The 13,876-nt window shown below is 46.9% G+C and overlaps 1 protein-coding gene across 2 annotated transcripts in view; it reads right to left on the bottom strand.

Annotated features, from left to right (window-relative positions):
* Positions 1-13,876, bottom strand: part of ABTB3 (ankyrin repeat and BTB domain containing 3) — a 379,618-nt gene that overhangs the window by 114,087 nt on the left and 251,655 nt on the right. For both annotated transcript variants that reach the window (XM_082255199.1, XM_082255198.1), the window contains one exon: positions 13,038-13,242. In XM_082255199.1, the coding sequence (XP_082111325.1) occupies positions 13,038-13,242 (205 nt within the window). The remainder of the gene's footprint in view (positions 1-13,037; positions 13,243-13,876) is intronic.

Below are 13,876 nucleotides of genomic sequence, written 5' to 3'. Positions count from 1 at the left end.
TTACAGACATGCTAACTAAGAAGGTTGCCTTATGCAATAAAGTCAGAAATCAAAAAGGCACGTTACTGCTCTTTGACTGGGAGCTTAAAAGTTGTATGGACAGCTGCAGTCCTGATTGGTCACAGTAGTGAAATTTCCTCTATTCACTCATCCAGGATGACAAGATTGATGGTGATGCCAATTGATACCAATCCTAGTAATCCCTTCATAATGACTGGAGGTAATAACACATGAGACCTCCATCATTAGACACCTCTCCTCATTCTTCACAACAGAAGGGGTGGTAGCACCTATTTTGTGGAAATAGCTGTGGAACTCCAAGGTTTAACTCACAACTAGAGTCCTCAAGAGGCTCAATGGTAAAATTACCCTTTAAACAACTCAGTTAAATAAATAAAAAACACTCTATGGCAAGAGTCTTCAAACTATGGCCCTCCAGTTGTTCAGGAACTACAATTCCCATCAGGCATCCTTCATAGCTGTGAATGTCAGAGTTTTACAATGTCTCATGGGATGTTTAGTTCCACAACAGCTGGAGGCCCGTAGTTTGAGGATCCCTGCTCTATGGGAATACTCAACTGCAATGTTGTTTCTGGTATTCTTAATAGTTTTTTACTTCATACTGTTGGGTGGGGTTATCCTTTTAAGTATATTTAAACTCACTGTTGAAACCCCTGTTTTTTCCATCTGTTCCCCATTGGGAATAACGGAATTTTTGTAAAATCTTACCTGTAAAATTCCTTTCTCTGAGTCCTCCGACAGTCGCAGCCTCTTCATATTCGTCACATATGGGGTATTAGACTTTGCTCCGAAGGAGTAGCTAGGCAACAGAATATGTTAACAATAAAGCTTTTAACATATCCCACCCTCAAGGGGTGGTCCCCTCAGTCAATACCCTCCTACTTCCTGCAACCATATCTCAGTTTTAGTGGAATAGCAGTAGAGTATACAACCAAACCCCAAAAGAGGGGCGGGGGCGGCGACTGTCGGAGGACTCAGAGAAAGGAATTTTACAGGTAAGATTTTACAAAAATTCCGGTTTCTCTTACGTCCTCCGACAGTCGCCGCCTCTTCATATTCGTCACATATGGGGACGTCCCAAAGCAGTGCAAACATGAGGGGTGGGAAACGCATCCGCGCCGAAAGGCAACGCAGTCTCCGCATCAAGGAAAGGAACCTTACCAAAGGAAGGAAACCAGCTGGGCAACAGCAAAAAACAAGTGCTCAACAGGAGCAACAACCCAGGAAAAGACAAAAAACCAGGGGATATAAAACTTATCCCAACAGCCAGGAGTCCCCAACAAGGGACCCTAGGGAACAGCCGCACTAAGAACCTTGCGGCCAAAGGAAGCATCCGCCGATGCCTGAACATCTACTTTGTAGAATTTTGTGAAAGTGTGCACGGTCGACCCGGTCGCCGCCTTACACACCTGGGCTACGGAAGCCCCATGACGACAGGCCCAAGACGTACTCAGAGATCTAGTAGAGTGCGCCTTCACAGGCACAGGGGGAACCTTCCCCTGCAAAGCATAGGCCTTTTCAATGGTCTGCCTGATCCATTTGGCGATGGTAGAGGCCGAAGCCGCCATGCCCTTCCGAGGACCCTCTGGAAGAACAAACAAGGAGTCCGTCTTTCGAAAAGACTCAGTCGATTTAAGGTAAACCCTTATCGCCCGAACAACATCCAGAGAGTGCAATCTCACCTCCTTTGGATGTTTAGGCCTCGTGCACAACGAAGGCAAGACAATATCCTCATTAAGATGGAATTCCGAAACTCGTTTCGGAAGAAAAGAAGGATTAGGTCGCAAGACCACCTTATCCAAATGAATAACCAGGTACGGAGACTTGCAGGACAAAGCCGCCAGCCCCGACACTCTGCGAGCCGAAGCGATCGCCACCAAAAAGGCGACCTTTTTGGACAACATAGACAACGAGATCTCCCTGATCTGTTCAAAAGGAGCACGTTGTAACACAGATAGAACGAGATTCAAGTCCCAAGGGGGCAGAGGATCCCGCCTAGGGGGAACCAGATGCCGCACACCCTGAACAAAGGTGCCAACCAATGGGTTGGAAGCCACGGGACGTTGAAACAGAACGGCCAGAGCAGACACCTGACCCTTTATCGTAGCCAGCGCCAAACGCTGATCAACACCCGTTTGAAGGAAAGACAGCACACGGGACACCGAGTACGTGCGGGGTGAAAACCCCCTGGACTCACACCAGGCAAAATAGGCCTTCCAAGTACGGTAATAAACCTTCCCTGAGGAAGACTTCCTCGCGTTGATTAAAGTATGAACGACCTCCGGAGAGAGACCCCTCTCCTTCAGGACCTCGGTCTCAACAGCCAGGCCGTCAAAGCCAGCGACTGTAAAGCAGGATGGTATATCGGTCCTTGAGACAGTAGATCGTCTCGAAGAGGTAGACGCCACGGGGCGTCGACCGCCAGATTCACGAGGTCTGCGTACCAGGACCGGCGAGGCCAGTCCGGTGCCACAAGAATCACCGTGTTGCGTTCCGAGTGTAACCTGCGAAGGAACCTGGACAGCAACTGAATCGGTGGAAACGCGTACATCAGCCTGTACTGATGCCACGGGGCCACTAACGCGTCCGACGCGTCTGCCCGAGGGTCGCGCGTCCTTGCCACGAACCTCTTCACCTTGTTGTTGAGACGAGACGCGAACAGGTCCACATCTGGAAGACCCCACTTCGCGCACAACATCTGGAAGACAGCCGGGTGGAGAGACCATTCCCCCTGATCCAGGGTCTGGCGACTCAGATAGTCCGCCTGCCAGTTCTCCACTCCCGGAATGTGAACCGCCGTTATCGCCGGGACATGAGTCTCGGCCCAAGACAGAATGTTGGCCACTTCTCGAGCCGCTCGGGCACTCCTGGTGCCCCCTTGGTGGTTGATGTAGGCCACCGCCGTGGCATTGTCCGTCTGCACCCGAATCGGGCAACCCTGCAGCCGGTCCGTCCAGCGATGAAGACAGAGACTTATCGCACGCAATTCCAGAATGTTGATCGGAAGGGAAGACTCCCCCTCCGACCAAGTCCCCTGGGCGGACAGAACGCCCAGAACTCCACCCCAGCCCGACAGGCTGGCATCCGTGGTGATTACCGTCCACGAGATCGGACGAAACGACTTGCCCCCGGACACCAACGGGGACTGGAGCCACCACAGAAGGTTTCCTCTGGTGCGATGACTCAACGAGATTTGAAGATCCAGAGATTGAGGTCGCCCGTCCCACCTGGACAGGATCTCCGCTTGGAGACCCCGCGTGTGAAACTGGGTGAAAGGAATCGCCTCGAAGGCCGAGACCATCAATCCCAGACATCTCATACACGTCCGCAGAGACGAGTTCGGAACGTCCCTGAGGGACCTGACTTCCTCCCGGAGAGTCCTGAGTTTGTCTTACGGCAGGAAGACCTTCGCCTGCACCGAGTCCAGAATCATTCCCAGATAGGGGAGACGAACCGACGGACTCAGTGTCGACTTTGGAAAATTTATCGTCCAACCAAACTCCTGCAGAGTTTGCATCGTGACAGACAGGTCCTTCTCCAGACCCTGGCTGGTCGCAGACCGAACCAGAATGTCGTCCAGATACCCCAGGACAGAAATGCCCTGGGCCCTCAATAATGCCAGAACTGGTGCAAGCACCTTGGTGAAGACCCGCGGAGCCGAGGCGAGACCAAAGGGCAACGCCACGAACTGGTAGTGATCCTCCGCAATGGCAAATCGAAGGTATCTCTGATGACCCTCGAATATGGGGATGTGAAGGTACGCATCCTTCAAATCGATGGAGGCCATGAATTCCCCCGGAACCAGGGCAGCCACCACCGACCGCAGGGATTCCATGCGGAACTTGCGAACCCGCACAGAGCGGTTCAGAGCCTTCAAGTCCAGAATCGGACGAACCTTGCCCTCCTTTCTGGGCACGGTGAACAGATTGGAATAAAACCCCCGAAACCTGTCCCGATGAGGCACCGGAACCACCACTCCCTGAGCCCTCAGGTCCCGCACCGCCAGGTGCAGGTCCCGCAAGCGCTCTGGAGACAGTTGAAGATTTGAGGGAAAAAATCTGCTCTCCGGCCGAGAGAGAAACTCGATCTTGTAACCAGATCGAACGATTTCCTGAACCCATCTGTCCCGCACACGGGCCAACCAGGGCTGAAGAAAACCGAGCAAGCGTCCCCCCACCCCAAAACTGGGTGAGGGCGCCCCTTCAGGCCGAACTGTTATGGGCTGCAGATCCGGATTGGCCGGACTTCTGTTTACCAGACCAGGGCTTCTTCTGAGAGCCTTGACCTTTGAACGGTTTGCCCTTGTAGTGCGGCCGAAAGGCACGAAAGGACCCCTGAGGGGGCCGAAAATTAGCATGCTTCTTCCCAGAAGCCCCCTTAGCCTTGGGGAAATGGGGCAAGAGAGTGCTCTTACCCCCGGTGATCCCCTTAATCAACACATCCAGGGACTCCCCAAAAAGGCGAGACCCATCATAAGGTAGATTGGCTAAGGTCTTACGTGAAGATTGGTCCACCGACCAACATTTCAACCAAACCAGGCGGCGAGACAACACCGCCACGCTGTGCACACGTGCAGCCAACGGAACCAGGTCCAGGTCCGCATCACACAGATACATGACACCCTGGTGGATTTGATCCACCATATCCAGGGTCGCCGGCGAGGCCGAGTCGGCCACTAGGACGCGCCTAAGCATCTGCGTCCAACTTGCGATCGCCTGGGCCGCCATGAGAGAAGCAAACAGAGCCTTAAGCATAGAACCCGTAACAGAATAAGTATGACGGGCAAGAGACTCCAGTCTCCTATCCGTGGCATCACGGAACACAGGGGAATCCTCTGCAGGAATCGCAGTGGCTTTGTTCAAAACCGCAATTGCGTGATCCACTGGTGGAGGCACACACCACCTTTCATCAGTGGAAGGCGAAAAAGGATAACGCAGCTTGAACCTACTTGGTACCGCAAAAGGTTTGCGCAGATTGCGCCATTGATCCTTAACAGCGCGCTGAAAATCATCATTGCAGGGAAAAACCTGCGGCGTCCTGCGTTTCCTCTGCGTCCCATAAGCCGCCAAGGCAGCGGGGGGACACACTTCGTCCTGCAAACGCAGCGTTTGCTTAATGGAAGCAATCAACTCATCCATGATTGCAAGCTCTTCAGGCGAGCCAGGGGGAGAATTATCAACCCCCTCAACTTCAGCCTCCACCTCAGACCCCACTAGATCAAGAGAGGAGCGGGACCCCGATAAGGAGGCCCCCGCCATAACAGCCCCATCACCTTCACCCTCAGAATCAGAGGAAAGAGCAACTCTGGGCCTTTTAGTAGATTGAGCAGCCACCAGCGGTCCCCTGGCTTTCCACCAATACTGTAGGAAATTTGCCCTCCTGAGAATCCATTGCCCCTGTAATGCCAGACAACCAAGGGTTAACTGCCCCTTTTAAGCAAGCGCGGCAAGCGCAGCCCACCGCACCACACTCAAGCACAATGAGACCCCCACAGGGAATATGCAAACTGAACACAGGCAATGGATAGCAAGAACAGAAGGATAAAACCTGAGGAGACCCTCGCCGCTGCTGCTGCCTCGATCGGTGTTCCTGGAAAGAGGAAGTGATGCTGCCAGGGCGCTCTATGTAAGCCTATGGAGGCTACAAGAAAATGGCCGCCATGCATGTAAACCATGCGGCCGGAGCGAGTGTAGGCAAAATGGCGTCGTTTGGCGCCGAAACCGCCGCTCCACAGTGCATTAAAACACACATTACATTCCAATATCAGAATACATGTCAGATCGCCGCAGCGATCGCTGTATATGCCCAAACATGCCAAAAAAACATGCCCCACAGCACACAGCTTCTCACACTGACCAGTCTGACACACACAGTGTCATACAGCTCCCCCCCCCCCCTTGCAGCCCACAGCATGCAGCCGAGAGATAGGGAGACAAGCAGTGTGAATAGAGGCAGGTTACACAGTCCCAGACTGACACCCCCCCAGACAGACAGGTCCCCACATAAATACACTTACCTCACATGGCGTGGGGGACCCGCACAGGCGAACAAGCCGCTGCACATGAGGCAGGGAGAGTCGCATTCAAGACGCACACAAGGGGGGTTAAGAAACCGCACAGCGTCCAGTGAGGTAGCCACCTCACCAATCATCCCTGCACCAAACAGGGATGGGTCGTTCACTGTGCCAGGAGCGTTACCTGGCTGAACGCTCGATGGCAGACTGGGAAGCCACTGACCCACGACCTGCGACCAGGGGGATCAGCCCGAGACCCAGTCCGCATGATCCTCTTCATCCGAAGAACTAACTAACGCTGACAAAATAACAGCTAAGTAAAGGTAGAGAGAAAAACTCAAACAAAATTTTAAAAAGAAGAAAGAGTCTGGGACAGAAAGTCCCAGCACAGAGAGAGCCAGCCACTCCTGACAAGCTAGACATTAAAACTGAGATATGGTTGCAGGAAGTAGGAGGGTATTGACTGAGGGGACCACCCCTTGAGGGTGGGATATGTTAAAAGCTTTATTGTTAACATATTCTGTTGCCTAGCTACTCCTTCGGAGCAAAGTCTAATATCCCATATGTGACGAATATGAAGAGGCGGCGACTGTCGGAGGACGTAAGAGAAATTTCTTTTCACCTTCCTTTGAGGAATAAAAACCAGACAGGAATTCTAATCGATCACCACTCTATCTAAAAATGTTTTAGCTTTTTCCTCCCTATAAAATCTGACCCTCACTCTTGGAGCCCTAGTCTTGCAAACCCTGGCAGACGAACAGCCCCCTACACCCCTGTAGAGTTGGCGAAGTTCTACCCCCTGCTTGTCCTTCTCCCTTTTTCCTTTCTTCTTGCTGTTCTACCCACTTTTTTCTTTCCCCCATGGTCCTCTTTTATTTCTTCTTCTGCTCAGGACATGTGGTTATGGCATTTCATGAATGTTCCATAAGTTCTTACCCACTGTTCGCACTGCGTGCAACCAAAGATGTAATGGGTACTTATGAAATCCACACAATATGTGGGGATCGTTCCCCTCCTACTACCAATTCTTCTTGATAAGACTGTCAAATTCCATTATCTTTGTACTATTGTACTCAACAAAATAATCTGTCATCCTTTTCTATGTCTATGTACAGATGATCTAAATATTTGTATCACTGACACATAGGTATTCTTGTGCATGTTCTGCTTTCTAGCTAATTTTAATAAAAAATCTTGGACAAGAAAAAAATGTTATAGCTTTAGATACCCTTTAACTACTCCTCTACTAATAGCTAACAACATGTGATCACAGTTGTAATTGTACTTCTTGCTCCCCTATATCTATGTTCTAAGTTGCTCCCTCTACCCTTAGAGACTTGTACAGACAGAAAGGATGAAAGAGAGAATTTCTCCTACTCTAGAAGCCTAGAGTAAACTCTCACCCTACTCAACAGATCCAAAGATCCCAACACAAGGTGCCAACCATACATGTAATCCAATTTGCAAACACAAATAGAAGAGGAACGGAGGGTGGAAGAAATTAGCACAGTATTCAAAGAACCTTGCATACAGAAGATACAAGAAAAGTTAAAAACAGGCGCATCACTTTAAATTTTGGTGCGTGGGTACTCTTTCTTTATAATTCGGAATTGAAAGGTATACCATTGTTGATAGTAGATAATTTTATTAAAAACAAACACGCCATGAGGATCTGCATCCCCTTCATCAAGGCTAAATAAAATGCATATGAATGAAATGAAGTACAACTTTACCTGAGAAATTATTTTGGAGTGCCGGAAAACAAAGCTGGAATAGATAGTCTGCAAAGGGAGGTGATGAACTGTGAAAGTGAATTTGACAATGAGTCCTGTAGAGCAGCATTGATATCCAATGTGCGACCTGCTGGCTGCATGCTGGCTCTGTGTGCTGGGGGCATCAGAGGGTAGCAGATAGCAGTGGGATGCCGGGCACTGAAACTCTATCTGCATTCCAGCACTGTCACCTCTGACATCACTGCTGTGGGCATTATTGTGGCCACTGACGCCAATGAGGGGAGTTTTTCTTGAGCCCATTGATACTAATACTGTGGGTTATTATTGTGTCTATTGACATTAATGCAGGGAGTTAGTACTGCATTCACTGACACCAATGCTTGGGGTTATAATTGGAGTTATTCGCACCAACGTTGGGGGTTATTATCGCACCTACTGACACCATTATTGGGGGATTAGATTGCAGCCACTCACACCAAACTGTGGGTCCTTATTACTGCCACTAACACCAATTATGTGGCTTATTTTACTCCAATTTCCTCTTAAGTGTGTGTTGCACTATGCTGCAAAAAATGAAACAGAACTGATATTTTGTAGCGCTGAGGTGCATTACAGCCCGTTCATTTTGAAAAAGGCTGCCTAACTTGATGCCATGCATCTTAACACACTTCTTGTGCAGCCCCTATCATAGTGTTGTTCTTCTTTCTTCATTTCTCGATTACCCTACACTGCTTGCATACTGGATATGTGTGTAGAGGTGCAGAGTTGGCGAACTGTAAGTACACAACACATTAATCCACCAATAAAAACACACAAACTGTTCAGGTATGATGAAGACCAAGCTGGATTATAAGTAACAAATACTGTGACATATATGGCCATCCTCCATATTGTATATTCAAAAACAGGGGATAAAAAAGATTGGACTTTGTAGGTCAATACCCAGATCACAATCCCCTTGTCTGGACACACAGTGGGAGGACATAATATATGATCAATACCAGATAGTTGTCTCCTTTATGGTTATGTGCACTATCTCAGACAAATACTGTATAGTCTTTGTAGCCCCTAAGAAGTTTTTGGAAAAACGCGTCGGCATGAAAGACCCGCGCAACATACAGTATTTACTGCGCCACATACAAATTCCAATTAGGAATTTTACTGTTTGCAATTATATTGATTGTTATCATGTACTGGTTTTAAACTACTTTTTGTTATAATAAAATATATATTTTATTCATTCTTGACTATCCCTTCACTTTTTGGCCTACAAAATCCAATCTTTTTTCTCCCCTGTTTTTGAATATGCAAACTGGATTATATTGTCAGACACAGCAAGACACAGGAACTTACCATGGAATGCACTACTGACAGCAACATTTGTGGGTGGCTTTGCACTGCCCCTGGCAGCCTTTTTTCCCTAGGCCACAGCCTATGTCGGATATGCAACACTTCAGCCTTGAAGTGAATCAAACTCAAAGGGGTTGATTTACTAAAGGCAAATAGACTGTGCACTTTGCAAAGTGCAGTTGCAATGTGCAAGTGCAGTTGCTGCAGAGCTTAGTAAATGAAGTAAAGCTTCAATTTGTAAAGAGTACCCAATCACATTCAAGGAAAATGAAAATAAAATCATGCTCAGGTTCAGATGACGGAAGTCAGCAGAGCTTCTGCTCATTTACTAAGCTCTGGATCAGCTGCACTTGCAGAGTGCAACTGCCCTTTGCAAAGTGCACCGTCTATTTGCCTTTAGTAAATCAACACCAAAATGTATTTCTGACAGTCAATCACTGCCATGCAGCCCCGCCATTTAAATCACATCAACCCACTTTTATATTCCTGACCACCTTACCAAATCGGGTGGCTCTTTAATAGTTATTTCTGGCACTATAGTTCTTTGAATAGAATAGAAATGTTATAGGTTACGATTAACTTTGCTAAAGTATGAACACAAAACAGGCTGAGAAACCCTCAGGATCCTACACCAAATACTTTCAAAAAGACTGGTCCCTTTTGAAAACTGCTCATTTCCTTTATGCAGTTTTGTTTTTGCATATATGACCTGCCGACATTGAATAAATACAGACATACGGCCAAAGAATACCCAATCACATGCCAGGAAAAAAAATAAAAAAACAGCACTTTTGCTTGCACATGATTGGATGATAGAAGTCAGCAGAGCTTTTGCACATTTAGTAAGCTCTGGAGCAACTGCTCTTGCAGAGTGCAACTCCATTTTGCAAAGTGCACAGTGTATTTGCCTTTAGTAAATCAACCCCATAAAATCAAAATGTCTGTATTAGGGAACTTTTGCTACAACCTTACAGCCACCAATCAGAATCATATCTGTCCAGTCAAATATGAAAATTTACCTCTTAATTTAATGACAATCAACCAATCTATAGAGATATCTATGGAGATATAGCCAGCTTGCTATCTAAGCTTTACATTTTTTTTTATGCATGTTAAAATCGGCTTTTATTTTGTAAAATAACATAGAACCCCCAAATGTTAGATATTTTCTGAAAGCAAAGGCCCAGGAGAGGCCCTGGTGGCTGTTGCAATTTTTATCTCACACAATATTTGAGCAGCCATTTATTAAATGCAAATTTCCAGGAAACAAATACAATAAATTAATTTCAGTGCACGCAAACATAAATATCATACCCAATTTACTAGTACAATATTAAAGATGATTTTGCTTTGAGTAAATACCAAACACATCAAGAGTTAAAATTGCGCACCCTGTAAAGTGGCATCAAACTACGGTACCTAAACTTGTCCATATGTGATTTTTTTTTTTTAAGTGATTGTAAAGTCTCCTTTTTATTTTTAAAAAATATAACAATCATGTCATACTTACCTGCTCAGAGCAGTTAGTTTTGCGCAGAGTGGCCCTGGTCCTCCTCTTCTCGGGTCCCTCTTCGGTGCTCCTGGCCCCTCTCTCCTGTTGAGTGCCCCCCAAAGCAAGCAGCTTGCTGTGGGGGCACTCGAGCCGAGTTACAGCTCCCTGTGTCCATTCAGACACAAAGCCACGACCCAGCCCCATCCCCTCTCTCTCCTAAATGGCTGACTGACTTTGATTGACAGCAGCAGGAGCCAATCGCGCTGCACTGCTGTCTAAGCCAATGAGGGGAGTCCCGCTGGATAAAGATGGGCTCAGGTAAGTATTAGGACAGTATTAGTAATAGCACACAGAAGTTTTTTTTTTTTTAATCTAAATGCACAGAATGCATTAAGATAAAAAAACATCTGCCTTTACAATCCCTTAAATTTACCCCAACCCAATTCTCTCCTGCTCCACCATGGCCAGTGCCACTGTCCATCACATTAGTAACAGTGAGTAGGACAAACTTGATAAATGAATAATATTTTTGACTATAATGTTAGCTACCTTTACCTTTTAAACTACTGTTTATTTTGCTCAATCTAGATACCCTAAATTTGTAACAAGTTCACTTTACATGCTTCTTTTATCACCAACAAAAACCCCAAACCCTTAGCCCCGGTTCACACTAGGGCGACCTGTGAGGCGACCTGGTCGCCTCACAGATCGCCGCAGGTCGCCTCCCATAGGGAAGCTGCGGACCCGTTCTAATAGGAGCGACACAAGTCGCTCCGACCTAGAAAAAGGGTCCGGAGCTTCTTTGGGGCGACCAGGAGGCGACCGCCATAGACTTCAATGTTATGAAGTCTGTGGCGGCCGCTCCGAGGTCACGGCGCGCTGCTCGCACCGTGATCTCGGAGGTCGCCCCGGGAAGTAGCGTCGCGGTAGTGTGAACCGGCGCTAAGGGCCCATTTACATTTTTGCACTTAACGCACCCAATCTAACGTGCTAAAACACATGTGTCAAGGTTCCTCATAATAAAGATAATGGGGTTGATTTACTAAAGGCAAAAAGACTGTGCACGTTGCAAAGTGCAGTTGCACTCTACAAGAGCAGTTGCTCCAGAGCTTAGTAAATGAGCAGAAGCTCTGCTGATTCCCATCATCCAATCATGTGCAAGCAAAAATGCTGTTTTTTAAATTTTCCTTGCATGTGATTGGGTATTCTTTGCAAAGTTAAACTTTTACTCATTTACTAAGCTCTGGAGCAACTACACTTGCAGAGTGCAAATTCACGTTGCAAAGTGCACAGTCTACTAGTAAATCAACCCCAATGTCTGTTCCTATCACAGTACTGCAGTGCAGCACAATTTAAAAAAAAACATATCTGTTTTTTTCTACATTTGAATGCATTAAGACACCTATAGAAAGGTAATGGCAGCACATCATAATGTATATAACATTCATTTTGATGCTCTGGAAACATATAATAATAAGACTTGGGCAATGACTGTTAACCCTATCCACTCTAAGTTTTCCATTTGAAAACACGCTTGAAAATGCATGTCCATGTACAAAGGAAGCACAAGTTGATGTATGAAAATGCACCAGCCTAATGCTACAAATAACTTACAAGAAGTTGAAATCAAAACAGCATGTCTTAGAAGCCAGAGGAGCCGATGCTCAGTAATCCAGTGTCCGGGAGACTGCTTCATGGGTCGGCATGCACACAGCGTGGTAGGGCTTCCGGTAACCACGCTGGAACGCACGCAGCGGATAGTCAAAAGCGGGTGGGCAGTAACATGTTTCGGAGCATGCGTAGTTCCTTCATCAGACAGGCTGTTTTGATTTCAACTTCTTGTAAGTTGTTTTAATCTTCTATGCTCCAATAAATGGTCTATATTGCACTTAGATGCGCCTTGTTCTCCATATTTCTACAGAGCCGCTTCTCCTCTCAGGTGCTGCCCGAGTGAATGCAGATCTACATATCCCATTGGATCCAAAGCTCTACCCCACGGAAGCGCCCACATATATACTCTAATGCTACAAATAAACATACCTTGATGCACATGCAAAGATATTCAAATAACCTAAGGCTACATTCACACTTGTGACCTGCAATTACTTTTTAATACATCTTAGGTGTGTTTTACACGTGATTCAAGGGTTGCCATTCACACCATTGAAAGGTGCTTTTTGATGGAAACTGTGCCAAAGATTTATCAAACAGGAATCTTTAAAGCACCAGACCTGCAGTGCACTGCTCACCAAAGCAAAGATGGGAACATGACAACTCCCTCGGTGCAAATAAAAGACTATACCATATAGTTTGTTTCATATTATTACACTGAATATTATCCCTTTTTCGAAACACCAGAATATAGGGTATAAATGAAGCCATATGTTTAATAAGCATAAATGTTTAAGGGGGATTATCAGAGCCTTACCTTTCAGTCTGAAGTGTGACTTTGGACGGTTCTACGTTTGGATTTTCCCACTCCATCTGTGGACAGTGCATGAAGTAACAGAGAGTATAAAGGGCTTCTGGCTCCCAGTACAGGGGCCCCTGCTTGTGGTGCATTGGCGTGCCGTTACCATGCTGCTTTATGTTGAGGGGCTGGAGGTGGTGCATTGCCCGAGACACCAGGTCACCTGAGAACACAAGATGTATACATATGCTGAAAAATATTCATTTTAAAGCAACCAGATTTCAAAAATACATCAGTATTTACTATTAAACTTTTGTCCCTTGGATGGTACCAAAGATTTCTGGATTCACCTGTGTGCTTCACAGTGCTAGCTGGATATAGCAGAAGGTCATATTGACAGCCGGGTAACTAGCTTTTTTAGATTAAGTAGCCTCTGTGCTTCTTTAAGGAAAGGTTTCCTTTAAACTCTTCTAGCTAGGATTCCAATTGGAAGACCCCCCCACTCACAGTTACAACTCTGTCTATGAGTTGTTGCTGGCCTAAGGGGCATGTCCTCTGTTGCTGCTGACCTAGAGGGCATGTCCTCTGTTGTTGCTGGCCTATTGGGAAGGCCCCATGTTGTTGCTGGCCTAGGGAGCATGTTCTCTGTTTGTTTCTGGCCTAGGGGACATGTCTTCTGTTGTTGTTGGCCTAGGGGGCATGTGCTCTGTTGTGCCTAACTTAAGGGGAATGCCCTCTGTTGTTGTTGGACTAAGGGGCATGTCTTCTGTTGTTGCTTGCCTGGAGGAAATCTCTGATGTTGTTTCTAGCCTAAAGAGTAGTGTCCTCTATTATTGCTGGCCTAAGGAGCATGCCCT

The sequence above is a fragment of the Pelophylax lessonae genome (genome assembly GCF_965119305.1).
Source record: "Pelophylax lessonae genome assembly, chromosome: 4".
Classification (NCBI taxonomy): domain Eukaryota; kingdom Metazoa; phylum Chordata; class Amphibia; order Anura; family Ranidae; genus Pelophylax; species Pelophylax lessonae.
Note: the sequence above shows the minus strand (reverse complement) of the source record. Positions and strands in the feature narration are given on the sequence as shown.